Source organism: Cryptococcus neoformans, assembly GCF_000091045.1.
Source record: "Cryptococcus neoformans var. neoformans JEC21 chromosome 13 sequence".
In the NCBI taxonomy this organism is placed as follows: Eukaryota; Fungi; Basidiomycota; class Tremellomycetes; order Tremellales; family Cryptococcaceae; genus Cryptococcus; species Cryptococcus deneoformans.
The window spans coordinates 215,001-237,906 of record NC_006682.1 but is presented as its reverse complement, the minus strand read 5'-3'; the positions used below and the strand labels follow the sequence as shown (position 1 = coordinate 237,906).

General features: G+C 47.5%; 9 protein-coding genes across 9 annotated transcripts in view; 5 read left to right on the top strand and 4 right to left on the bottom strand.

Annotated features, from left to right (window-relative positions):
* Positions 1 to 972: 972 nt before the first annotated feature.
* On the bottom strand, positions 973 to 1,967 carry CNM00795 (hypothetical protein). Its single transcript, XM_024658853.1, has 2 exons — positions 1,873 to 1,967; positions 973 to 1,813 (listed from the first exon to the last, which is right to left on the bottom strand). The coding sequence occupies exons 1-2, from the start codon at positions 1,902 to 1,904 to the stop codon at positions 1,270 to 1,272; spliced, it is 576 nt and encodes a 191-aa protein (XP_024514417.1). The 5' UTR covers positions 1,905 to 1,967; the 3' UTR covers positions 973 to 1,269.
* A 1-nt stretch (position 1,968) lies between these two features.
* Positions 1,969 to 4,772, bottom strand: CNM00790 (expressed protein). Its single transcript, XM_024658273.1, has 11 exons — positions 4,191 to 4,772; positions 3,652 to 4,128; positions 3,239 to 3,603; positions 3,156 to 3,190; positions 2,864 to 3,104; positions 2,774 to 2,815; positions 2,673 to 2,725; positions 2,460 to 2,624; positions 2,323 to 2,401; positions 2,092 to 2,275; positions 1,969 to 2,034 (listed from the first exon to the last, which is right to left on the bottom strand). The coding sequence occupies exons 1-11, from the start codon at positions 4,576 to 4,578 to the stop codon at positions 2,015 to 2,017; spliced, it is 2,049 nt and encodes a 682-aa protein (XP_024513948.1). The 5' UTR covers positions 4,579 to 4,772; the 3' UTR covers positions 1,969 to 2,014.
* A 186-nt stretch (positions 4,773 to 4,958) lies between these two features.
* On the top strand, positions 4,959 to 8,383 carry CNM00780 (chromatin remodeling-related protein, putative). The gene is made up of 11 exons (XM_024658272.1): positions 4,959 to 5,351; positions 5,427 to 5,526; positions 5,596 to 5,677; positions 5,717 to 6,386; positions 6,444 to 6,513; positions 6,551 to 6,962; positions 6,999 to 7,132; positions 7,168 to 7,336; positions 7,373 to 7,449; positions 7,498 to 7,954; positions 8,002 to 8,383. The coding sequence occupies exons 1-11, from the start codon at positions 5,200 to 5,202 to the stop codon at positions 8,307 to 8,309; spliced, it is 2,631 nt and encodes an 876-aa protein (XP_024513950.1). The 5' UTR covers positions 4,959 to 5,199; the 3' UTR covers positions 8,310 to 8,383.
* Positions 8,384 to 11,248: 2,865 nt separating this feature from the next.
* On the top strand, positions 11,249 to 12,812 carry CNM00770 (expressed protein). The gene is made up of 7 exons (XM_024658271.1): positions 11,249 to 11,576; positions 11,615 to 11,949; positions 11,995 to 12,068; positions 12,119 to 12,218; positions 12,270 to 12,504; positions 12,554 to 12,683; positions 12,750 to 12,812. Exons 1-6 carry the CDS (start codon positions 11,364 to 11,366, stop codon positions 12,608 to 12,610), a joined length of 1,014 nt encoding a protein of 337 aa, XP_024513991.1. The 5' UTR covers positions 11,249 to 11,363; the 3' UTR covers positions 12,611 to 12,683; positions 12,750 to 12,812.
* Positions 12,813 to 12,946: 134 nt separating this feature from the next.
* CNM00760 (conserved hypothetical protein) lies at positions 12,947 to 14,463 on the top strand. The gene is made up of 5 exons (XM_024658270.1): positions 12,947 to 13,372; positions 13,427 to 13,628; positions 13,683 to 13,785; positions 13,840 to 14,191; positions 14,240 to 14,463. Exons 1-5 carry the CDS (start codon positions 13,310 to 13,312, stop codon positions 14,348 to 14,350), a joined length of 831 nt encoding a protein of 276 aa, XP_024514022.1. The 5' UTR covers positions 12,947 to 13,309; the 3' UTR covers positions 14,351 to 14,463.
* Positions 14,335 to 17,746, bottom strand: CNM00740 (conserved hypothetical protein). The gene is made up of 10 exons (XM_568327.1): positions 17,490 to 17,746; positions 16,486 to 17,453; positions 16,273 to 16,449; positions 15,976 to 16,223; positions 15,696 to 15,924; positions 15,460 to 15,646; positions 15,279 to 15,403; positions 15,080 to 15,229; positions 14,735 to 15,039; positions 14,335 to 14,679 (listed from the first exon to the last, which is right to left on the bottom strand). The coding sequence occupies exons 1-10, from the start codon at positions 17,719 to 17,721 to the stop codon at positions 14,604 to 14,606; spliced, it is 2,697 nt and encodes an 898-aa protein (XP_568327.1). The 5' UTR covers positions 17,722 to 17,746; the 3' UTR covers positions 14,335 to 14,603.
* Positions 17,747 to 17,870: 124 nt separating this feature from the next.
* Positions 17,871 to 19,084, top strand: CNM00730 (hypothetical protein). Its single transcript, XM_024658269.1, has 4 exons — positions 17,871 to 18,197; positions 18,255 to 18,394; positions 18,434 to 18,676; positions 18,732 to 19,084. The coding sequence occupies exons 1-4, from the start codon at positions 17,940 to 17,942 to the stop codon at positions 18,937 to 18,939; spliced, it is 849 nt and encodes a 282-aa protein (XP_024513953.1). The 5' UTR covers positions 17,871 to 17,939; the 3' UTR covers positions 18,940 to 19,084.
* A 1-nt stretch (position 19,085) lies between these two features.
* On the top strand, positions 19,086 to 20,638 carry CNM00720 (cytochrome c oxidase biogenesis-related protein, putative). Its single transcript, XM_568331.2, has 3 exons — positions 19,086 to 19,654; positions 19,692 to 20,247; positions 20,302 to 20,638. Exons 1-3 carry the CDS (start codon positions 19,119 to 19,121, stop codon positions 20,566 to 20,568), a joined length of 1,359 nt encoding a protein of 452 aa, XP_568331.1. The 5' UTR covers positions 19,086 to 19,118; the 3' UTR covers positions 20,569 to 20,638.
* Positions 20,639 to 21,883: 1,245 nt separating this feature from the next.
* Positions 21,884 to 22,906, bottom strand: part of CNM00700 (Eukaryotic translation initiation factor 3 subunit 6, putative) — a 1,736-nt gene continuing 713 nt past the window's right edge. The window contains exons 4-5 of the mRNA XM_568335.2: positions 22,236 to 22,906; positions 21,884 to 22,180 (exon numbers count right to left, since the gene is read on the bottom strand). The exon at positions 22,236 to 22,906 is cut by the window's right edge and continues 157 nt beyond it. Coding sequence (XP_568335.1) covers positions 21,980 to 22,180; positions 22,236 to 22,906 — 872 coding nt within the window. The 3' untranslated portion in view covers positions 21,884 to 21,979. The remainder of the gene's footprint in view (positions 22,181 to 22,235) is intronic.

Genomic DNA, 22,906 nt, shown 5'->3' with positions numbered 1-22,906 from the left:
CCTCAGCATGTCTGCGTGCGATTTTTTTCCAAATGCGGTATCAATCAATTATCTAATAACGTCATACATTGCATATTCCTTGTTTAGCCTGCTAGAGCCGCACGCGCTGGCTGTTTCTGCCATTCTCTGTCCACTTTTAGGTCTTGGTAGACGCGCTTTTTTATTTAAGTATATAGAACCTAATTCCCCATACAAAGCTTGAGAGTTGAAACCTCAACCGAATATTGTTTCATAATCCTCCAGCACTTGAAAATTGTTGCCGAACACTCCCTCAGAAGAATGTCTATAGTCTAATAATAATGTGACGGGCGTAATGCAGTATTGTCTGTAAATGATCCTTTGATCTCCCTCTGACTATCTGTAGCTAACTTTACTCTCTCGCTCCCGTTAGAATGTATTGAAACCTTTGCCGAAGAAACTGAAGCCTTCTTCCTCTCAAATAATGAAACTTTTCTCTGTCTAGCTTTTCGAAGAAACTTGAATTGACTAGTGATGACCCGAGAAAGGACTTACGCGTGGGGTTTCGGACAAATATTTCAGGTTCATGTTGATGTTAAGTTTGGGAATTACGTTCAGTTTTAGTCTTCGTTATTGCCGTGCAAATAATATATGGGAAATGGGAATGGGCATGTCCGTTCTGGTATGCAGTATTACGGTAGACTGCGCTTTGGCGGTTTGGGCGGAAGATCTGACCGCCGAGTTGTTACGGCGTTTGCTGTTGTTTGGTTTAAAGGAGGTAAGGCTCGAGGAACGTCACCTCCAGGGAAGGGAATACTGGTGGTGGAAGCTGGCGGTTGATCGACTGGTTAGGGATAGTTGAAGGCTTCGAGGTTTCGGATAGGAATCATTGGGATAGATAGTACTACGTTTCGGGGGCATAAAAACAGTTAAAGCATTTTATGATGGTTTAGAAGACTTGTAAACAGACGTTTCTGCAAGCATCACCTGCAAAAACACAAAGATATAATACGATAGAAAATACATAGTAGCCATGGTATAGGGATGGAGATAAACAGCAGGTGAGGTACCCTCAAAACTGTAATACTGCACATCCGCACTGAGCAAACAGCAAACATCCTGAATCCTCCTGACACCTGGCGCCTGGCGTCTCTGACCCGTGCTCTTTCCGCCCTTTCGTTCGCCCATTGCCCGCTGTTTGCAAGCCATAAGCTGCCGAACACGGGCGCGGGAGGACCGTTGTGCGCTGTGCCCGCATGCCGAGCATATTATGATTGTGTATAATCCTTTGAAAGGACAAGTTCGGGCCCCTCAATTTCCAACTTCCGCTTTACTCATAACTCCCAAGGTTCCAATCCGCTGCCCTCTCACGCTCGGGGAGTCAGCCGCCGATCCTCCGTTACCGCCAACATTCTCCGAGCTCAAGAGAGTAAGACTTGCCTCTTGCTGACTTTTACTTATATCCAACCATCGCGAGGGATCATTGGGACTTGGCCCAGTAGATCCAGCAGTGGAGTTGGACCGTGAATTCAATCCTCCCGCATATCCTCTCTTTTGATCCATCATAACATGCGAGCTAAATCCAGGTCGATGTCGTCCCAGGGCTGCAGCTTTTTCGAGCTCAAAGATCATCATACTGTCAGGATGGGTGTCTGGTAACCCCATTTGACCGAGGTCAGACACGAAGCCAGGCACAGACTCGGAAGAAAGATGAGCGGGCGGCAGGAAGGAGAAATCTTCGTTAAACACTTGATGGCCGAGGGTGTCTTTTTCGACATGTTGCATGAGCTTCTCCACCATGGTGAGGTGTCGAGAACCCATAGAAAAACGCGCTGAGAGGGATGTAAATGCCATCCTGCAGAGAGAATAAGGACTGGATGCCATGCACTCGCACCAATGGCGTTCGACACTTACTTGAATACTTCGATCTCCGCGTGCATGGTCATGGCTGTCACTTGATCGCCACTTTCCAGTGCCTTTTGATAGAACAAGATTAGAGCTCTAGATGCTGTGAATATATAGCTAGATTGGATAAGCTGCTGGCAAGAGGCATTTTTTAAATAGTTAGGACATACACTGTATAAGATGGTCAGCCGACTTTGGACTAGAAGGTAATGCGAAGATACGACTTACAAGAAGTGATAGGAGCAACAACGTAGGATATATCTGCACTACTGCCAATCAACAGGTAAACAATATTCAAACAAGCTCTAGCCTCGGTCAGTAATCTTATGGCCGAGCTGCAGGATGGGTCGTTTAGATCGGCAAATGGTTCGTGGAGTTGTATGGCGACGACGTGTGGAACGAGATGGGCGCTCTTCGGAGGAATCAGAAAGTACTGGCGGTGGGCTTCCTATAACTTACGACTAGGTCGGCATCTATGCCTTTGGCATGCCCACTCATATATTGAACTGGATCTCGGAGGGACTTTGGGAATGACATACTAAACTTTCGTAATCAGCATGGGTCGCAATATAATTGACAGATCATTGATCACACACCTGAACATGGCAATGTCGCCGTCGATTTGCCTGAACTCGGGCGTATCTTTCGCTAGAAGCCTGTCTTCGGGCTCCATAGCCTTACATTTACGGACAAAACGACAAGCCCGACCTAGAAGGATTTTGCCTTTTATCATCATGACAAAACTGTCGGCAACAGGGTGGCTAGATAGTATTGGTTGGATGTCGCGAGACACGTATTGAGATACTTACTTGTAAAAGATGTCTGGGGAATGGAAATTTTGAGGATTCTCCGGTATTTTGCCCTTGGCTTCCTGTTAATTATTTACAAGCCCACGGCCGCTAATACTCACCCCTTTATCAAAATCTACTCGCGCTGCAGGTAAATTAGCAGTCTACGCTCATTTAGCTCATGTATAACATGTTATTTGACAAATCCTCACCAGCTCTTCCGTAGGCATAGTCCCAACCCAGCCAGATGAAGCTGATGAGGTCACATCATAGCACAGCGCATAATACATCGTAGCTCGACGTTCCTCTCTGTCGGCATCATCTTTCGGGCGGTCCAAGACTGATTGTTTGATAGAAGGTATGCCGCGATCGTGCTGACTTTGGTTTTGTAGAAGGCCAAGACAGATAGCAAGGCGCGTTTCCGCACCGATCATAACCCAACCCTCCATCCATCTGTCAACAATGTAAGCTAACATTCTCCCCAATCATCAGGCGTTCAATCACCTTGAATTGGCTTGACACCAATGACCTAGGATGATCTACACACAGTACGTCAATTCAGAGTTTCGCGATGTCAACCCACTTACCGTTGCCTGCAAAATATCAAATAGCCCTCTGGCGTTTATATGGTTATACTTCATGAATTCTATTGCATACATTGCATTTCGCTCTGAGAAGCAAGTCTCGCTCGCAACGTCCTGGTCTAATCCCTTGCCCCGTGCTTGTCTAGCATCATCGTTGACTTTGATCATTCCATCTGCGACAGATCGAACAGAGACCGCCGCGGAATATCGAGAAGCAGCAGCGCAAATGGCATGTAGGAGAGCTCGTTGGGGAAATTCAGGGTGCGATGGCGGCAGCGCAAGTCGGGCAAGGAAAGATTGGCGATGGAGAACACGAGGTACAGATGGGGTCATGGTGAAAAAGGTTTCGACCAGATGCTCGAGCATTGCTACAAGCCGATTAAGTATTGTAGTTGGGATTAGTGAAAGCTACTTACATGGCGAAGGGAGAGTCGGCGGCCATCCCGGCCACAATATATCCAAAATATCGTTACCCATCTTACCAGCTTCTGCGTCAATGGGCGGAACTTCTACAGACGTTCGAAAATTGTCCAAATGACTGTCACATTTTTTAGCATTATATTTCAGCTGCATTGAAGATTGTTGAAGAGGGGGAAAGCCAGCATCGCCCATGTTGTACATTTCGGCAGAATGATGAGGTACAAAATTTTCCAAGGCGGAAGGGAAACCATTCATGGGGTCGGAATGCTTGTTCTTATGAGGATTTTGCGGTGGGAAAGTATCCACAACTGCGGCTTGAGAGGTTCCCGTCCATAAATAAAAACTGTTTTCAAATTGAGCGGGTTGACCACGAGCTTCGCCATCCGAGACATTGCTTGATGGTATTTGCAGCCCAGGATCTGTAATCGAAGGCGTTGTACAATGAGACTTTTCCAGAGCTTTTTGGAGCTCGGCTACGTGACGGCAAAATGTGTGACATTAGTTCACAGTCGGTGTATAGACCCGAAACACGTACCGACTTTACCTTCAAGCCTTTTAATCATCCCTTTTGGATCCCCATCTTCTCCATCTTCTTCGCTGAGCTTCCTTTTTGTCGGCTGTGCAGGTTGAGATCGCAAACCATGGGATTGTTGCTCGTTATGGCCGACATCCGGGGCATCTTCAGCATAGGTACATTGCACTCCGCGAGCGTCCCTTCCAGTATCAGGATAAGTACGGGCCAGAAAATGGTAGCTTCGTACACAGGATGAGCAATGAGGTCTTGTAGCGTCACACTTGATACGTCGTCTGCGACATGGGAGGCAGGCAGCATTGCGTTTGAGTTGAGGTTGTGACCGGTTGACCTTACGGGGCAGCTTTTGAGGTCGTGATGGACCGGCAGCGTTTTTGGAGTTGAAGGACATCTTACTATCAGAGACTTGGACCGACTATGGATATAGAAGGGACATAGTAAACATGAAGGTTGATTGTGATTCTTGAGTCTTGCCAAGCGGTTGTGGTCGCTGAGATGCTGTCGTTTTGCTCTTTTCTGTTCTAAATCTTCTCGACCATGGCGCGTAAAGCCGGAGTCGAGTTATGATAATGACGACTCGGGGTTTCTTCCTCCACCGCCGCCTCGGCGATCGGCGACAGGCAACAAATAATTAACAAAATAAAAATAAGCGCCGCGTGGCCCGTCATACTAACTATTATACTTGCTGGTACTGTTTGTGTAATCATCACTGCCACCCCGCCGCCACCCAGTTATTATTAATTATTATTAATTATCTTCCTGTTGTTATGGTTATAGTGGTGGCTCCTTGTTCGAGTTGTGGTTGGCTAACCCAGTCGCAGAGAGCAGCAGAAATACAGCCAGCAGAGCTGGGGGAATTACTATACAGGGCATCTAGATATATGTCTCCTCACTGGAAGAAGATAAGCCAACTAAGGACGGATACTTTCTGTTATAACAGTAGCCAAACATAGCCTAGCTACTATAATAGTTCTACAACATCACCTTCGTAATATCAGTCTTCATCTCCTCTATGCCTCCTAGAAAGACTACGCGCAGCCAGAAGCTACAGATCCCAGTACCGGTATATTTTCCGGGCAATGCGGAAGGAAGGGGTTTCAACGAGAAGCAATGGGAAGCCTGCAGAGATATTTTGAGTAGAGTATATGGAGCTAAAGCGGGAAGGTGAGTGTGCACGAGCTACTTGTTGCCGGTTTATGGATGTCACTTCTAATGTCGAGCCACGGCTTTCCCAACCAGTCGTAGGCTTTCCGATATATTCCAAGAGCTTCCAGACAGGGAAGAATTTGCAGATTACTATAACGCTATACCAGAGCCTGAGTGTTTAGACCATATTGCTGTGAGTTAATCCAAAAAGGAAGTGGAAAGAAAAAAGAAATTGACAGAAACAACCTGTTTTCTTTATTAGGCTCAACTCGCGTCTCAAGCGTATCCAAATCCCGAAACATTCTTCAAGCAACTCCATCTTGTCTTTCTTAACGCAAAACATTGTAAGCATAAGTAAAGCCATACTTTGCGCTGACTTTTAGATAACGAGGAAAACTCCACCGTCTACATTGACGCCATCAAACTCGAACAGCAGATCTTCCGGGACTGGTCAGCAAAGGTAGAAGCTCAGGTGTTTTTCCACAACAACCCGTATCACAACAATCCAGTCAAGCCAGGAAGGAAGAGTATCCGAGGCTTTTCAGCGCTCCCGACAAAGTCAACGAGGCCAGGCCCATTAACGGAAGTGCCACGTCTCAACTCTATCGCACAGCCTAGTCCTATCCCAACCTTTGCAAAACCCCCTTCCGGTCCTTCTACCCCATCGTCCGTGCCGGCCTCTACATCTGCATCCCTCAACAGACCCGCACGTTCCAATCCATCTCCTCAAAGCCGCCCAATATCATCTTCTAATATTACTCTAACTCTCAGTCACGATTACTCGACTGCCCAATCAAATTCCCCGTCAGATCAAACGAGGATGGCACCGCGCGATGCTGACCAGGCTATCATCGCAGCTAGAGACGCGACATTGCCAAAATGGGAGGGACCTAAAGAGGTATTACCTGGAAATCCCGCACCAGGCGGCATCCCAGGGAGCGGATGGTTTGGTGAAGGCACGGCCGATTATGAAAGAAACATTGGCGGGCCTGAGCAATGGCCGCACAAGATAAGAGAAGTGTTGAGAGCCGTAGAAGGTTATAGAGATCATAGGTAAGTTTGGGAGAGGATGGATTGTAGATGTATGACAAGTCGCTGATTGAAATTTAGTGGCCAAAGGCTTGCTGAGGTCCTTGACATCTTGCCCGAGGTGGTAGATATCCCGTTCCTGTCATTTAATGTGAGCCAACTCGTCCAGTTGCTGAGCTGACAGTCAGCATCCCCTTTCCTTTGCCCGAATCAATGCCATCGCGGACGCGTCACGATATCTGAGCTTACGAGATTTTGACATGGACATGGCGCGACTGTTCGAAAAAGCCAGACGATGGTTCCATGACGGATCAGAAGAGTACGGCCGAGTGCTCGTGCTGCAAAGACTTTACAATGCCCTAACTTCCATCTATCCTCTTCAACTCCCCCCTTCTGGCATCCCAGAGCCTTCATCAATAGCGTTTGCTTCGATTCCTGCTGGCCCAGGGAACGCTCGTTCAATGCACGAGGCGACACAAGAACTCAGGGCCGGGGCAGCAGAGGAGCAAGTCGGATACGGCATTACCACTTTCAGGGTTGGCACTAAAGATAGAGTGTTCACAGAGGAAGCTAGACATAAAGGGGTAGCGTACAGACTCGGTAAGTTTTGATTCAACTTATAGGGCTAACAACCAGGTGACTACGTTCATGTAATGAATCCAGATGACCCTACAAGACCGATCATCGGCCAAATTTTCAAGACCTTCGTTCCTACAAAGGGGAAGCAAACACATCATGCTTCAATTTGTTGGTATTATCGACCTGAACAAGTAAGTCTAGAATTGGTGGCGTCGCTGAATGTCAGACTGTTCACACCCCCGACCAAATGTTCTATGAGCATGAGGTGTTCAAGACTGGACAATTTTGTGACCACCCTGTTGAGGACATTATGGAAAGAATTTCAGTTCAATTCTACGTCAAGTATATCCGTGGGCGGCCTAGAGAGGGGGAATTCTATCCGGGATGGCCTGTTTGTAAGTTGGGTCCTCATAAGCTTTGCTGACAAGCAGATGTTTGTAATTCACGTTTCAACCACCGTGATTATAACATTGTCAGAATTAAAAATTGGAATAGTTGTATTCCCGAAGTGAGCTTAGATGTCAAATGTTATCATGCACCAGCTGATCACATACAGGAACTCCGACAAACTGACTTCATGTCAATCATCCCATTTGAACGTGTCATAGAAGCTCGCATGGTGCCGTCACCATTATCGCAAGGAGTTCAAGGCCCAGGGTTCTTCGGCGAACCAAAGAAGGTCCTTGGCGGTAGTGCCGCGCAGGATGATGACGATGATGACGATGAAGACAAGGGGAGGAGAAGGGGGAGACCCTCTGTACATTCTGCCGCTCATACACCTGCGCCTCAAACCCAGCCACGGGCGCAGCCCGCTGCCGCAGTGTATCGTGCCTCACCAGCTGTGGTACCGCCTCCTCAACCTCAGGCAGCTCCAGGAGTCGTGCCGGCGCCGCAGATCCCTGTAACACAACCTGTTGTGGCGCAACAACCCATCAGGACATTTGCAGCTCTCATGGGGGGGCAGCAAGCTCTGGACCAAGTGGCTCATCGAGAGACGCTTCCAGCGGAAACAGGTGAGTCAATGTGGTCAGGCCTCCATCCGCAAACTGACACGCTATAGCTCGCCTCTTCCCCACTGATGCCCGAGGGCAAGTACTATGGTTCTCTGGGCCACCGTTGGCTCCTGGCGCTATCCATATCCCTCAACAGCCTGTCCATTCCGTCGAGTACCTTCAATATCTGACCAAGCGAAAGAGAGGCGAAAAGTGGACTCCAAGAAAAACGAACCGAAGGTCAGTCGTGGGATTATCTGGTACTCAAAATGTGGAAAAACCAGATGAGGACCTCAGCAACCTTTGGTGGGCGGAAGGAAAGTCGAGTGAAGAGGTGTTTGATAGTCTCCGAGAGCTCGTTGAGGACAAGTCATAGAAAGCTATGTTTTTCGCGGTTTGGGCATGGTGGAATATATTACATTCTGGCTATATAGTATTGTTATGCTACTGTATCTTGCATAATTGCTTGAAGGATATTTCGTACGCATAGGAGAACGAACCCATTGAAACGCTTCAAAGCGATTGGGCGGTAGGCGGTTTTATATAATAATAAACAAGTGATGACCCACGAAAGACTTCGCGGTTTTTCGGGTAAATAATTCAATTGCACCAAGTTAATTTTGGGAATTCCGTTCAGTTTTTGGGTGGTTTTGTTAATGAGAATGGACGTGTTCGTTCATCCAAATGTGTGGTACGTATTATGATGCATTTTACATATGTACAGTGGCTCATTTGATCCTAGACCCATGTTCCTCCCTTTTCTGAGGGGTAAGTTAATTATTGAGCTGTCTGGCGTATTCACAAATTACACGGCGTCGGCAGGCTCAGTGCCGTGACATGGAGACCATCGATCTTTCTTAAAACTGGGCCCTACAATTCAACCCATTGGCCATCGTGAAAGGGAAAAGACAAAAGACTTGTACTTTTTCAACGGAGACACGAAGTGGTGTATTGAAAATGTTCAGATCATGATCATGTCGCTGACCCTATCGTTCTACGTATGTAAGCGTGTGATGCGCTGGGCTGGGTCTTAATTCACCACATAGATCGTCATCCCAAACCAGTTACTGTAAAGTATTCCCATCGGTATTGGAATGGGGGACAAAACCTAGCACTCCAAGGGGTATGAGGTTACCTCTAGTAGTTCTCATTAGGTTGGGTGGTTTGTTGGACAGTACATGTGATTTATATGTTGGTGCTATGACGAACAATGGATCAGAATGTCACTTTGTGTAGTTTGAAGGAGTGCGCAATTTAAGAGAGGGGGTTTCGGTAGTTTACCTGTTGAGATAGATGGCGTAGATGAATAAATGATGTGTTGTGACTCGGGCCCGGTGTTTGACGTATTATCAAGGCTAGGAGGAGGCATTCTCATTGGGATTTGGAGCTGAGTAAGTGTCTACTGTCAACTTTTGAAAAAGAGGCCCATATTGAAGAGCGCATTAAAACTGCCTGGGCGCTCAAAAAGACCTTAAGGCATAGGATTGCTCTATAGGGACTTTTTGTACCGTTCCTGCCTCATCGTAAAATGACGATGTTAGCAGAGGATGTAAGTTCTATAACTGATGATGGGTAGTTACGCCCTTCAGCGAGATGGGATCTAGGAATACCATCCATATTCTCCCTCGCTGGTGATAAATCAGAATGAAATGGAGGTGTAAAAAGTGGCGGCTTTTCTCGCTCACACGTTGAGATTTTTTACTTCCATAGGTTTCCTGTATGGTCCCACGGCCGCTGCTAGGTTCTATTTCAGAGCTTGCATGGTAGCCGCGACGTCATCCACTGTAGGGAGATTGTATCGACGATGATCATGTTGTTTCGGGTTTAGTAGGCGTGAGCAGATTTGCCTACAGCGGAAACGTTAGCTATATTACACAACTGTGAAGTAAAACGCACTTACATGAGGCTCTCGCTGCAGTCTTGCCTTAACTGTTAGGAGTTATTTGATATAAAAATCTACACACAGCGACATCTGCTCAATCCGCCTGAGGATTGCCGATCACAGTAGTTGACGGCATTTCAACTCTGTCAAGTTGGTGGACTCTGCTATCTTCGTTAAGGCCGATCACAGTAGTTGAAGGCATTTCAATTCTGTTAAGTTGCTGGACTCTGCTATCTTCGTTAAGTTCGGACATACCGACCTGAGCATAAATAGAGGCGTCTCCAGGCGCAGACAGAATGAATCTGATGAGATAATAAGACTCGGCTGCAAATAATGGGTAACAGATCGAATGCCTTTGAGTCCCCAGACGGATTGATGTCGATGTCTGAAAGCGCCGTTATAGTTGCGAAAGTCGCTTCTGAAGCCGGCTGCATTCTAGGTGATTTCACAGAGGTATGATCAAGGGGACTGGGTAGAAGGGAGGCGTACCTTCGGAATTACTTGTCGAAAGCTTAGCTCGTAGGGTTCAGGTTCAGGATCTGTAGGCAGAGGTAGCTGTACAATTTCATTGGCACAGCATGTATTGTAGGGTTAGCAGCTAGAGAGCTTCGCCGGGCCACTTCCAGTCGCGCCATCAGATCCAAAATCTAGCATGATATTTTGGGCACAGGCAGCCAAGTTATGGCGATTGCTGTTTGTTGTTTGGTTCGAGGGGCCGTAAATCTGGGAGGAACGTCACCGCCAGGGAGAGGACCATTGGAGGACGGTGGCGGTTGATTGGGTGTGACTGAGGATGGACAGTTGGAGAAGGCGGGTCTCCTGGGTGTTTAGGGACAGGGGATAGAAAGAGGAGCCGTCGGGATAGGTGCGTTTTATAGGAATAAAGGCAGTTAAAGCCGTTTATAGTGCAGTAGAAGGTCCAGGAAGCCGTGGCATGAGAAAATACGTATAACAGAAGAAGAAACATAAGAAAGTTCTATCTAGAAACTGGACGGTTCTTTCACGAACGACGACCGAGGAATGAAACGGCGGTGATATCCGCCGTGCATATGGCGGCCACGAACGAATCCATGCCTTCAGGCACGAATCAGGCACGGTCACGATTTTTGGCGACGTTTTTCATGTCCATGGTTCAATGCATGCACATCTGAAAAGGGTATAGACATGTAGAGACGATTTTCGTCTACGTAACGGTGGCGGTTGAATGGGGGGTTGTGGGGGTCATGGATGAGAACGGAGGCGAAAAGTGAGGAAATTTTCAAAAGTGACACGGGGAATATTAATATATAAAGATAAGCGAGCTAACTGGGAGTCGGGCACCGCCGTGCCTCGGATTATTATTTATTTATTACTTAAGGAGACTCCACATCCAAGATCTACAGAAGCTGGAGTCCCCCTCCTCGCTTAAGTGTTGAAGAGTTATCGCGCTTACTGACGATTCATGTGGAACCGAACCACTTTGAAACTACAAACGACAACGAATCCTGAGTTTTTGACTGCATCTCCTTTCCTTTCTTGCAACCTGTTCACCTTTTGAGCTATATCACAATGCCGCGTATCGCCCTCGCTCAAACGAGCCCAGCCTCCGCCCCTTCTGGCCCGCCCGCTCTTGAGAAAGCCCATTCCACCTCTCCTTTCCCAACCTTGGATCAGAACCTTGTGGATGTAGTTGACTTTGTTGAACGTGCTGCTGCCGAAAAAGCAGAAGTTGTTGTCTTCCCAGAGTATTTCTTGCAAGGTATCGTGAACGAAGCTCGACAAGTAAGTCAGCATGTGGTGGATTGGAGCTAATGTATCAGTACCTCACATTCCCTTCCAAGTACTTGCTCTCCTTCCTGTGCCACTTGGCCAAGGCTCACAGGGTTTGCCTCGTGGGAACAATTGTCCATGGCTCGCGTAACAATGGTCCCGCCTTCCCTGCCTCGGACCCCTTCTCTCATATTCCCCTCAAGTCTGGTCCTAGACCTTCGAAGGTCACTCTTCAGCAACTAGAGTGGGCCAAATACCTTGAGCAACACCCCCTTTCGTCCGAAGAGAACAGTACACCGATAGTGAAAAATACGGCTTTTTTCATTGACGAAGAGGGCGTTTTGCAAGGCGAGTATGTGAAGCAGAACTTGTGGCATCCGGAGAGGTGAGTAACTCGTAGTTATCTTGAAAAAAGCTGACATTCTTCTAGAGAGTATATCGTCGCTGGTATAGAACCTCGACAGGTATTTGAGACCAAGTGGGGCAAAGCAGGGCTGTTGATATGTAAGTGATGACAGGTGCTGCTCGAAGAACTGGGCTAAATTCTTACTCAGGCTGGGATATGTCTCACCCTTCTGCTGCTCAAGAGCTTGCCGATTTGGGGGTAGACATCATCTTTGCTCCCACGTATTGGATGGCTACCGACAGTGAACCGTACGTGGACAGTCCAAATATCTCTCTTAATTCAATGCTTATTGGACGCAGGTTGATCCATAACCACCCGCACCCGACCGATTATGAGACTAGCGTTGTCTCAGCTCTGTGCCTTACCCGAGCATTTGAAACCGAAACTGTCTGGATCATGTGCAATGCCGGTGGAGATGCCATTGAAGGCTTCATGGGAGGAAGTGGTGTATGGGCTCCCCTGAGGGGAAGAGTAGGTGGATGCGGAGTTGAGGCCAGTTTACAGATTGTCGACGTAGAAACGGACGTCCTCAAGGTACTAAATTTCTCCAAATATTCTTGATAAGATATTGACATCTCTCTAGGACGCCAGACAAACGTATAAGATCAGGGAGGATTGGAGCAAGAAGCAAGCTACATAAAGCGTATTTTTGTAAATGAAATCATCGTTACATCTTTTCTTCCTGATGCAGTGACGTTGTTCACGTATAAGAAGTATGTTAAGCCCATTGATGCTGAGCTTGGCCAAGGCAATCAGGTGAAGTTAATTATGCAAACTAGCTATCGATATCGACACAAATAAGGCTGAACGCTGATAAAATAAATAAGAGCTCAACTGGTGGGGAGACTAACGCGATTACGCGACGTTATTTAGCTATTTGAATGTTACGTAATGCAACCACCCTCGGTCATCGGCATTGTTCATGCTGAAGGAGTTCTGTTGGTTTCAGTTATTAATTGGTAACGAACTGTCATGGTTGTTCCAATGATGTCAAGCAAAGTCCAAAAGGTACAAACCAGTGATAATAATAGGCCGTCCTCATTCCTTCGCATAGCGCCGACAACCCATTGAATGCATGGCTGAATCAGCCAAAGCAGGTCGGTCACCGGCTAACTACCATGATCAGTCAGATGGTAGGCTGTCCCAAGGTCTGCTTACTCACCTCTGGGCTAAGCGGTCGAAAATAAAGGCCGAGGAACAAGTTTTGTAATGATATATAAGTGCTCTTCTGGGTGAAGTTTCGGTTGTCGATAAGAGCGAAGGCCTTGCTTGACTCCCACTGATTTATATACTCATAACCTCAAACTTATTACTCCCACCAACGCACCGCACAAACGCCATGTCATTCAAGACCATCATCGTATTCGGATCCACCGGTAAGCAAGGAAGTGCAACGGTTAAAGTAAGTCCACCAGATGTATTTTCATATATCGTGTCTTGACTGACGGCCCCTCAGGCTCTCAACGCTATCGGAGGCTATAACATCATCGCGGCTACTCGAGACACTGAAAGCGACAGGGCCAAAGCTCTTGCTCAAACTCCCAACGTTAGAGTGGTTAAAGGCGAGGTTGGGGACCATGCTCATCTCTTCAAAGACTCTGTCCATGGTATCTTTTTCTTCTTGGTCGGTTTCGACATTGAGGCATCCATCGAACGAGGTAAGTGCACATTGTCAAATATCCCTGGAGCTTCAGAGCCGATAGAATTTGTAGCCAAGGGCATGCTTGACACTGCCGTTTCCAAGGGCGTACAACACGTCATTTTCTCGGGCGTAGATTTCTGTGGTCATCGAGAGAAGGGTATTAGGCATCCATTGTGAGCTCTTATCATTCGGTCTGAATCAAAATCCTCGTTAATTTAGGTCTGCAGCCTTGACGCTAAGAAGCCAATTGAAGACTATCTTATGACTCTTCCTCTCCAATGGACAATTATTCGCCCTACAGCCATCATGGAGAACCTCTATATGCCGATTTACAAGGATATCATCACCACCACCTGGGTTGAGACCATTCACTACAAATGGATTGCCTCAGAGGACATTGGTAAGATTACCGCTGAGATTTTCGAGCACCCTGAAAAGTTCTCTGGGAAGGCTTTGAATATTGCTGGGGATTCTATGACTCCTGGTGAACATGTCAGGATGTGGAAGGAAGTGACTGGTGAAACTCTCAATGCTACCGAACCGCCCAATTTCCCCCCTGGTTTGGACAGTGCTATGAAGGTAAGCTTTCTGTTGCATCAACTCAGAATAACGTTGACAATCGTCTAGTTTTTCGATGTGAACGAGTCTGACGCAGACATAGAAGAGAACCGGAAGAATTTCCCTTGGTTGATGGATTTGGAGACTTGGTTGAAGCAATCATCTTTTGCTTCTCAGTAATTGTCTGATCTAGCAGTACTTGAAGAAGTAATTAATGTACCTAAAAGATGTCTTATTGTTCATACTCGTCCGAACCCTGCTTACTGTGCGCCAAACTTCATGGAGAATAATATATGCTTATTAAGTTATAAATTTAGGCTATGCAGCAAGCTATATACATATATTTTTCCTCCCAAAAATTTCTGGTTATGCCCATATCTCATCGTAATCAGGGCGCTGGCATTCGGGAGGATTTAGTTCACCTCATGATGACTTACAACCACAATGCTCGCTTGAAAGCGTAATCCATTTTCGCAAGTAGAGACGTCGAAGATTCGGCTTCTGTAAGGCTACATTAAGAGTCAGGCAACCGAAGGCCCGGTACGTGAAACATAAAAAACTCACCTAACGACGTCTTTTTCAACTACCAAATCGTTCCTTTTACACGCTTCGGCGATCTGCTCCACTATCTGACTCACAGTCTCCGCGCAAGTCGCATCACCTGATTGTCCTGGAAGAGCCTTGAATGCGTAGTATTCGGTAACATCGGGGTTGATGGTGGCATGTTCGACAGAAGGTGTGGGCGTCGAGGGTGTAGCGGCTGTCGGCCTCTTTGTTGGAGTAGCGGGAGCAGTCTTGTTGCGTAGGGAGTATGTACTGTAGCGTGTAGACTCGTCGGTGGGGGAGAAGTTGATGAGAAAGCCGGCATTCTAGCAATGTCAGCTGTGATCATGGATAGGTGCAACTCACTTCTTTGGGATCCCGACTTGCCTCTTGCAAGGTAGATAAAATATATGCTCCCTTTTGAATAGATGTGATGGATGGTAAGGGTATGCGGGTAAACTGCACGACCTTTTCAAGAGAGTAATTGAAGGTGACTACGTAGATGGCGCTTCGTGTCTATAATTATAATTAGTCTGTACCTTTTTGGGAATAGGAGAAGTCGTACCAGGAGTAGAATCTTCTCCTCCAGGTCGGAACTTATTTTAACACTCCTTGGGTCCGGCGAAAGTAATATCCATCCACCAATTTTCTCCTCTCCATCGCTTAAAACCCTAGCGGAGCAAGTTTCAACTGCCACTTGGTCAGTTTTCCAATATATATATATATCAAGCTGGCGAAGATCTCACTGGCAACACTCCTGATCCTATCCAATCTCACTACACTGGAAGCATCTTCGCTTGTAAGAGTCTCCAAAAACTCGCTGAAGACTGCCAAGTTTCGATGGCCAAGCAGGAAAGATATGACAGCTTGCGCAAAAAAATCAGAGATGGCGCCGTAGAACATTCTACTGAGCGAGCTGACACCATCATGGAGCTACTATAGTGTTCAGTATGGGAATGTGACCTTGCGATTAGACACTTACCATGCCCGAAAGATCTCGTTTCCCTGTTCTCACGAAATCTCCTTTCAATGCCGAAGTATGCGCATAGCAACGACTGATAATGTCACCATTATTCGCCCAGATATCGTTGAAAATGTTTTCCACAGTGGGAGCGCTGATCTGGAGGCCAAGTTGCATGAGCATCGTGTTAAGAACTCGACGAGCGATCGCAGACTGGACGACGTTGGTTCGATCAAGACAGTCAATACAGCTGCAGTACTGTCAGCTTTATGTCAAACATTATGGGCAACAAGACGCTCACTTGGTCCTGAAAGCACCCTTTTGCTCTCGAATGGCATCTCCTTGCAAGGTCCAAAGATAACCCATGGACTCAAAGTCGAGAGAGTCGACGAGTTCGACGATGTTCTCCCATTTCATTCCGTGACATTTTGCATGAAAGTCGAATCCAACGTATTTGAGATCATCTCTTTCGAGGCTGTTGACTAGCTCTTGGTAGCCATTGGTCACCACTGCTTCTTTTCCATCTTGTTCAGACAAATTTATAATTGTCTACGGAGAATCAGATTTGAGAGCTTTGTCTATAGTCCGAGTAACTTACAATAGGCCCATAGCGGGATGTCAAATCATTGAAATGTAAGTTGGCAACGGCGTACGTCTTGTCGACAGGCTCATTGAGTATTGGGGGCGGCTTCATTGAGTAAGGGCTTTGAGACCAGCGTAACGGGATAGATCCCCTGACTTGGGTGAAACTGAACAGAGAGGATTTACCCTCAACCTAACGAGTCAGCGCTCGTTGAAAAATATTACGAACCTTTGCTCGGACAATCATTTCGGTCTCCACCATGTTTGCCACATGTCCGTTATCATCGATTCCTCTTCTTTGATACCTAAGTCCCGCGCGATCTTTACTCCTTCTCGATACGACAACAAGGTCAACAGGTATAGCCCCAAGTGAAACATCAGGCTGTAAAGGATTGGGAGGGATAGGTATACTAAAAGTCGCTGATTGCACCCATCCTTGCATCACTGGTAGGACGTATGAATGGAGTCCGAGGTCGATGAAATCTTTCATGAGCCATTCGTTCCAAAAGAAACGCTTATCAACCCTTCTCCATAAGGGTACCTGGATGTCTGGCTCAATAAAGTCCTCATCTAGGGCTGGATTGATAGGTGTCTGAAAGGTGCTCGATTGAGACGGTGGGAAAAGGGTGTTGTCCTTTTGAATGAGGTCGCTAAAAGCTGCACCCGTAGCTGTTCGCTGCGAAACGACCTGTCGTTTGTGCTGTAACGTACGAGTAAGATCAAAGTCGTAGCTGAAGAAAAAGCCTGCCCCAAACTCCCTGACGATTTGGCGAACAATCTTATGTTCCAGCTCTTGCCTCTTTGGAGGTTCAGGAGTGGTCGATGCATCTTGCTTCTTTCGTAGTTTGGGCATAAACTTTCTCCATTGCCGAGATTTCGGAGGTATAGGAGTTTCATCGGCTTCAGGCGTCTCCTCAGATGAGGTATCAGAGTTGGACAGGTGATCCTCCTCTGAGGCTGTGGCACCAGCACCTGTTATGGGGAGCGCCAAGCTCCACTTCGTTTTCGTTTTGGGTTGACGAGAGACCTGGATGGCTAGCATACGATTGATAGAAGAAGTGGCACCTTCTTGAGTGAGTGGCACGGCATGCACATCACCCAGAGAAAATACTTCATGTTCATGTGGAGGTTCATCATCGTCATGAGGAGGGAACAAAGGTGTCCCGGTACGAGGTAAGAAGACAAACAGATAGGCCGCTGACATTAGCTCACTTATTGATGGGTCAAACTCACCATCCCATAGCCTTGCAACACCTAATACTCCACCGATTATCAACTCTCCTTGCTCGTCGCCATCAACAGGTTCAATCTTGCCCTTGACTCCCCAGTGGATCAAAATGCTCTGGCCGTTGTCTGGAGAGAGGACGACTCCATCATCATGAACGATTAATGTTAGTCGGCGATAAATATGAGGTGGAAGAGGCGGCACTGTGAATCTAGGAGGTAGGGAAGTTGTTTGCGCCATGGATAGTGTTTTTTTTATATGCTCTATTCTTAAAATTGCAATGGGGAACGAAAGAGAATAGTCGGACGACAATAAACGAACAACCTCCACTTCCGTCGGAATACGGGAGCAGGCAGCATCTCAGACGTCATAAGTGACTGACAGCAAGGATAATCCCAAATCTGGTATACTTCTAACTGGTCCTTATTTGTTCTTCACACCATAGTCTCGGGTCCGGAATGGCTTCCATGGCAAACATAGAGCGAGCATACAGAGTTCTTGCAGACAGAGAAGTCACCAGGCTAGAGTATTCGCTGCTCCGCAAGCCCTCGACAGAACAAGCTTTCTATTCTGTCCACAACTCTTTAAAACACAAACGCAACAATCGATATTCTAACGTCCTCGCCTATGACCGTACAGCTGTCACTGTGGATGGGGAGTACTTGAATGCCAATGTGGTAACAGATGGAAAAGGTGGACGGTGGATAGCAGCTCAGGTGAGGGGTTCAGCAAGTGATCCCTATATTACATTACTGAAGGTTATTTGAACTTAGGCTCCCCCACCGCAAGCCTTCAACACTTTCTTCAAGGCTCTCTATTCAGGAGCTGCCATAGGGAGACTCCCCAATAATGTGATATTAGTCCAGCTTACAGGCTGGGAAGAGTCTGGGATACCCAAAGCAGACCCTTACATGTAAGTCGAGATATTTCGAGGAAGCAGCTAATGTGACAGGGAGCATAAAATGCCAGACATGGGGGTGCATCTTTCTCGGAGAGAAATCATTGACAGAATATCAAGCACACTGACTGAAGTTGCTTTGCAAGGGGATAGGCGAGTGAATTTGTTCCACTACCAATTCGACGCCTGGCCGGATCATGGTGTGCCCACGGGAGCAGCGGTGCAAGCGTTGCGAGAGTTAGTAAAGGAAGTCGACGAGAAAAGGAGGGAGCTTGATTGTGAAGTTTGGGTTCACTGGTAAGTACCTGGCGAGCAAGTGCTCTGTGCCAAATTGACCGTGTAACGTTTTTAGCTCTGCCGGTGTTGGTCGCACTGGAACATTCATTGCACTTTCATCACTCCTTTCACCTGACGAACCTAATGTATCGTCTCCCATAGGCCCACTCCCGCGAGAAGTTGCAGGCGACCGGATAGCCAAGACTGTAGACACCATTCGCGAATGCCGAGGGATGCTTGTGCAGACTCTCAGTCAATTTGAGCTTCTGTACCAAATGCAATAATAACAAGTCCCCGTAGACTCTGATTTTTCCCACGATACACCTGTGCATTTGACGGATTCCGATTCGCGCCGGAGTCCGGTGCGCGTTCTTGAAAGTGTCCCGATCTCATCTGTTCCGATACAAATAATTGTCCTCCACCCATTTTTCTGTTTGCAGAAACATTCCCCCAACAGCCCACAATGCTTACCACGTCCCTCAGGCGGGCTCTCCAGACAGGCATCAAAGCCGAGCTCTCAAATGCCCCTATAGCACCCCGTGCATTTTCCACCACTTCCCTCGTTTTCACCCGCCCAACCCCGCGTCCAATCGTACTCCCCTACTTTACTCCTTGCACTCGCTCTTCATTCTTCTTCCCCTCACATACTTTCAAGTTCCCCCGATCATTATCGACTGCTGCACCCAAGAATAAAGTTTACTCTGATATTCCCAATTCATTGCCATACTGGCTTTATGGCTGTTCAGCGGTCGTCTTCGGGATCATTGTAATTGGTGGTCTCACAAGATTGACCGAATCAGGTCTCAGTATTGTGGAATGGAACCCTATTACTGGCATTTTGCCGCCCATAACCAAGGAAGACTGGGATGCGGAATGGGAAAAGTACAAAGTATCACCCGAAGGTATCATAATGAACGCGAACATTTCTAGGGATGAGTTTAAGAAGATCTTTTACATGGAATGGGGTCACCGTCTTGCTGGGCGAGCTCTTGGCATTGGGTGAGTACTTTCAAAGTCAATAGGCGCTAAAAGTTAGTTTCCTTCTTCCCACCGTCTACTACCTTGCGCGATACAAGCTTCCCCGTCCTCTGCCCACCAAGCTCCTCCTTATCGGCCTTGGTATCGGATTCCAAGGTGTTCTTGGCTGGTGGATGGTGAAATCTGGTCTCGATGAACAAATTATCACCGACAACTCTGTTCCTCGTGTCTCTCAATATCGTCTCGCCGCACACTACAGTGCTGCCGTCGCTCTTTATCTTGGTATGCTCTCAACTGCTATCGGTATCCAGCGCGACATGAAGCTCGCCAAGAACCCTGCTATCGTTTCTGCACTCAACATCCCCGCTGTTAAGAAATTTAGGGGATTGGTTCACCTTTCCGGTATGATGGTCGCCCTTACTGCTGTCACCGGTGCTTTCGTGGCTGGCCTTGATGCTGGTTTGGTCTACAACGAGTTCCCCATGATGGGTGATGGTTTGGTGCCTCCCAAGGACGAGCTTTTCGACCAGAGATATGCCAGATCAGGGTCTGACAAGATTTGGAGAAATATGCTCGAGAACCCTGTTACCGCTCAGTTTGACCACCGTGTTCTGGTACGTTTATATATTCAAAATGTCGCATAACGTATTGCTGATCGTCGATTGCAGGCTACTACCACCTTTACGATCCTCTGTACTCTTCCATTCGCCGCTCGAAGATTACCCTTCCCCGCTGCCCGTCGCCTTGCTGCCCTCACAACCGCTGCCGCCGTCACTCAGGTCACCCTCGGTATCAGCACTCTTTTGTATCTTGTGCCCATCTCCCTCGCTTCCATGCATCAGACAGGTAGCGTTGTTCTTTTGACTTGTATTATGGCGTTGGGAGGAGCTTTGAGGAAGCCCAGCAGGATGATCAGATACATGCGTAGAGTGTAGTCTTAACCATACATATAAAATGACTATCGTTGTTCACATACTTTGCATTGATGCATTATATCACTTCTCATATTTTGTGCGTTATTATATGCATATGAAGAAAGCTGGAGAAATAATATCGGAGATTGGCAGGCCATACCCTCGAGGTCGGCTGTAAATGTTTGGAAAGTTGTTTCCCCTGGACCGGTTAATCTTCGTCTTTTCCTCAGTCTCCTTCTAAAGACTTTTCCCTGCTCCACCGCTTCTTTTTTTCACCTTTCTCACCCCCGGCCCCTTTGTAAGACAAAATGGGCCGCTCAAAACCTCGTACGAACAAACGCCCTCCCCCCAAAATCCGCCCAAATCGTCCAACCCAACCTTCTCCCCCGCCGACGCCCACTGCAAACCCCTCCACCTCTGATCAGTACGCCACTCCACCCTCAATACCACCGCCTTCTTTCCCACCTCTGCCTCCAGATATTTTTTCCGTACCTAGGTCAACCTTGGCTAGTGCAGACGCAGCAGCAGCCAGAGCAACAACGACTGCAGCCAATCTTTCAGCAGCGCTTTCAAGCTGGTCCGCCAAAACCTTGGGACGAATGGAGCCTCTGCCAAAACTCACTGAATCGCAGCTTAGCGTTCTAGCGGGTGCAGCGGCTGGTATAGGGGAGGCAAATTTTCTTTCTGGGATGTCAGGGTCAAGAAACGGGCAACATAATGGATCTGCAGGGGAAGGACAGTATAGTGGTGGGATACCGATTGATTTGCCTGCAAGCTTAGCAGCTCTTTTCGAAGCCAAATTGACATTGGATAGGGAAAAAGGCAAGTTGATGAGGATGCAAAAGGAACTAAGAGGCCAGAGGGAGAGTATCAAGGAGGTGGAAATGCAAATGGACACACAGAGAATGACTAGCCAAATGGCAGCAGATACGATAGTGGCGTCTAGATCAGTACCGGCGCTGGAGGAAGGGTGTACCTGCGGACAGTGAGTATCATAGTAAGAAAAAAGAAAATGTCGGAGTGGTAAACTGAAGAAATGATGCAGGTGTCTTGCATATGCTCCGGAATCTGAGCCAGAGTGTTACGACTGTGAAGACGATTGTGGGTGTGATTGCCATTCGTACGAAGAGTACGAGTGCACTCATGATCATCATGAATATGAAGAGGAGGAAGAGTATCACGAAAAGAAACGACCTCTGTCTGAAGATCCGGCACGACTAGTAAGTGTGATTTCCTTGATTTTACAACTTTGGCTAAACCAAGCCCAGGACGAAACTGTTAGAGAACTGTTCAATTGGATAAAAGCTGTAGTATGGACAATAGAACAAGCAGCCATAGTATCCGGTCGTCGGAATTGGAAGCAGTCACCGACGAAAGCAGAATGATATACCTATACATGCCTCTTGTACCCAAACCAAGCTCTCGTCTAAATCTAAGCCGCAACTTCCTGAGTCCTTGGCCTTCCTCGTCCTCCCTTGTTTCCTCGCTCCCCTCGCTCCCCTCGCTCTCGAGGTTCCCCGACGCTGCTCTGCATGGCAAACTGGATTGCTTGGGATCGGAACGCAAGACCACGGGTGGTTTCGATAAGGGTGGCGGTCGGGGTGGCGTGAGGCCGTGTGATGTGAAGCATGTTCTAAAATTGATATCAGTAAAACATTATGATACGCTATGGATCTCAATATTCTCACCTCCTTCAGGTCGATCTTGGCCTCAACACCCATCCTCGAGTCCCTGATAAGGTTAACAATCCACTTCTCTCCTTCCTCATTGGACAAGTTGAGGGTCTTGGACAATTGTCCAATATCAATCCTTCGATGTAAACGGCAGATAACCTCGGAAATCAACCACCTCGCGTTCTCCACAAACTCATCCGCAAAGCCTGACAAGAAAAAGTCTGAACGGACGACAGACTCGGCGACTGACAATCGTTGTTGAGCCTGGGTGAGATCAAAGTCGGCAAACACATCCTTGAGGAAGCTGGTGATGGGATCGGTGTATTGGTACTCTTCAGTCTCAACGATACGGGTGAGCTCCTTGACGTGGTCTCGAGAGCGGACATTGGCGGGTTTGGGAGCTCGGCGTGAGATGATGGCGGCAGCAACGAGGTATCGCAGGAGGTGAGGGCAAGAAGTTTGGATGGTGTTGAGGTAGGCGGGGGAAAGGAACATGTCAAGCAAGCCTTGGCAGCCTTGGTTCTCTCCGAGGTTGAAAAACACAAAGAGAGACCAGTGAAGCAACCATGTTCGGGCCTGGAGCTGAGCGAGAGGCTTGGCAAGAGAGGTACCATGGGGGTTATCGATGGTCTCGCGGAGGTCTCGGACTTGCATCAAAGCAGCGTCCCATTCACCATTGAGGATGT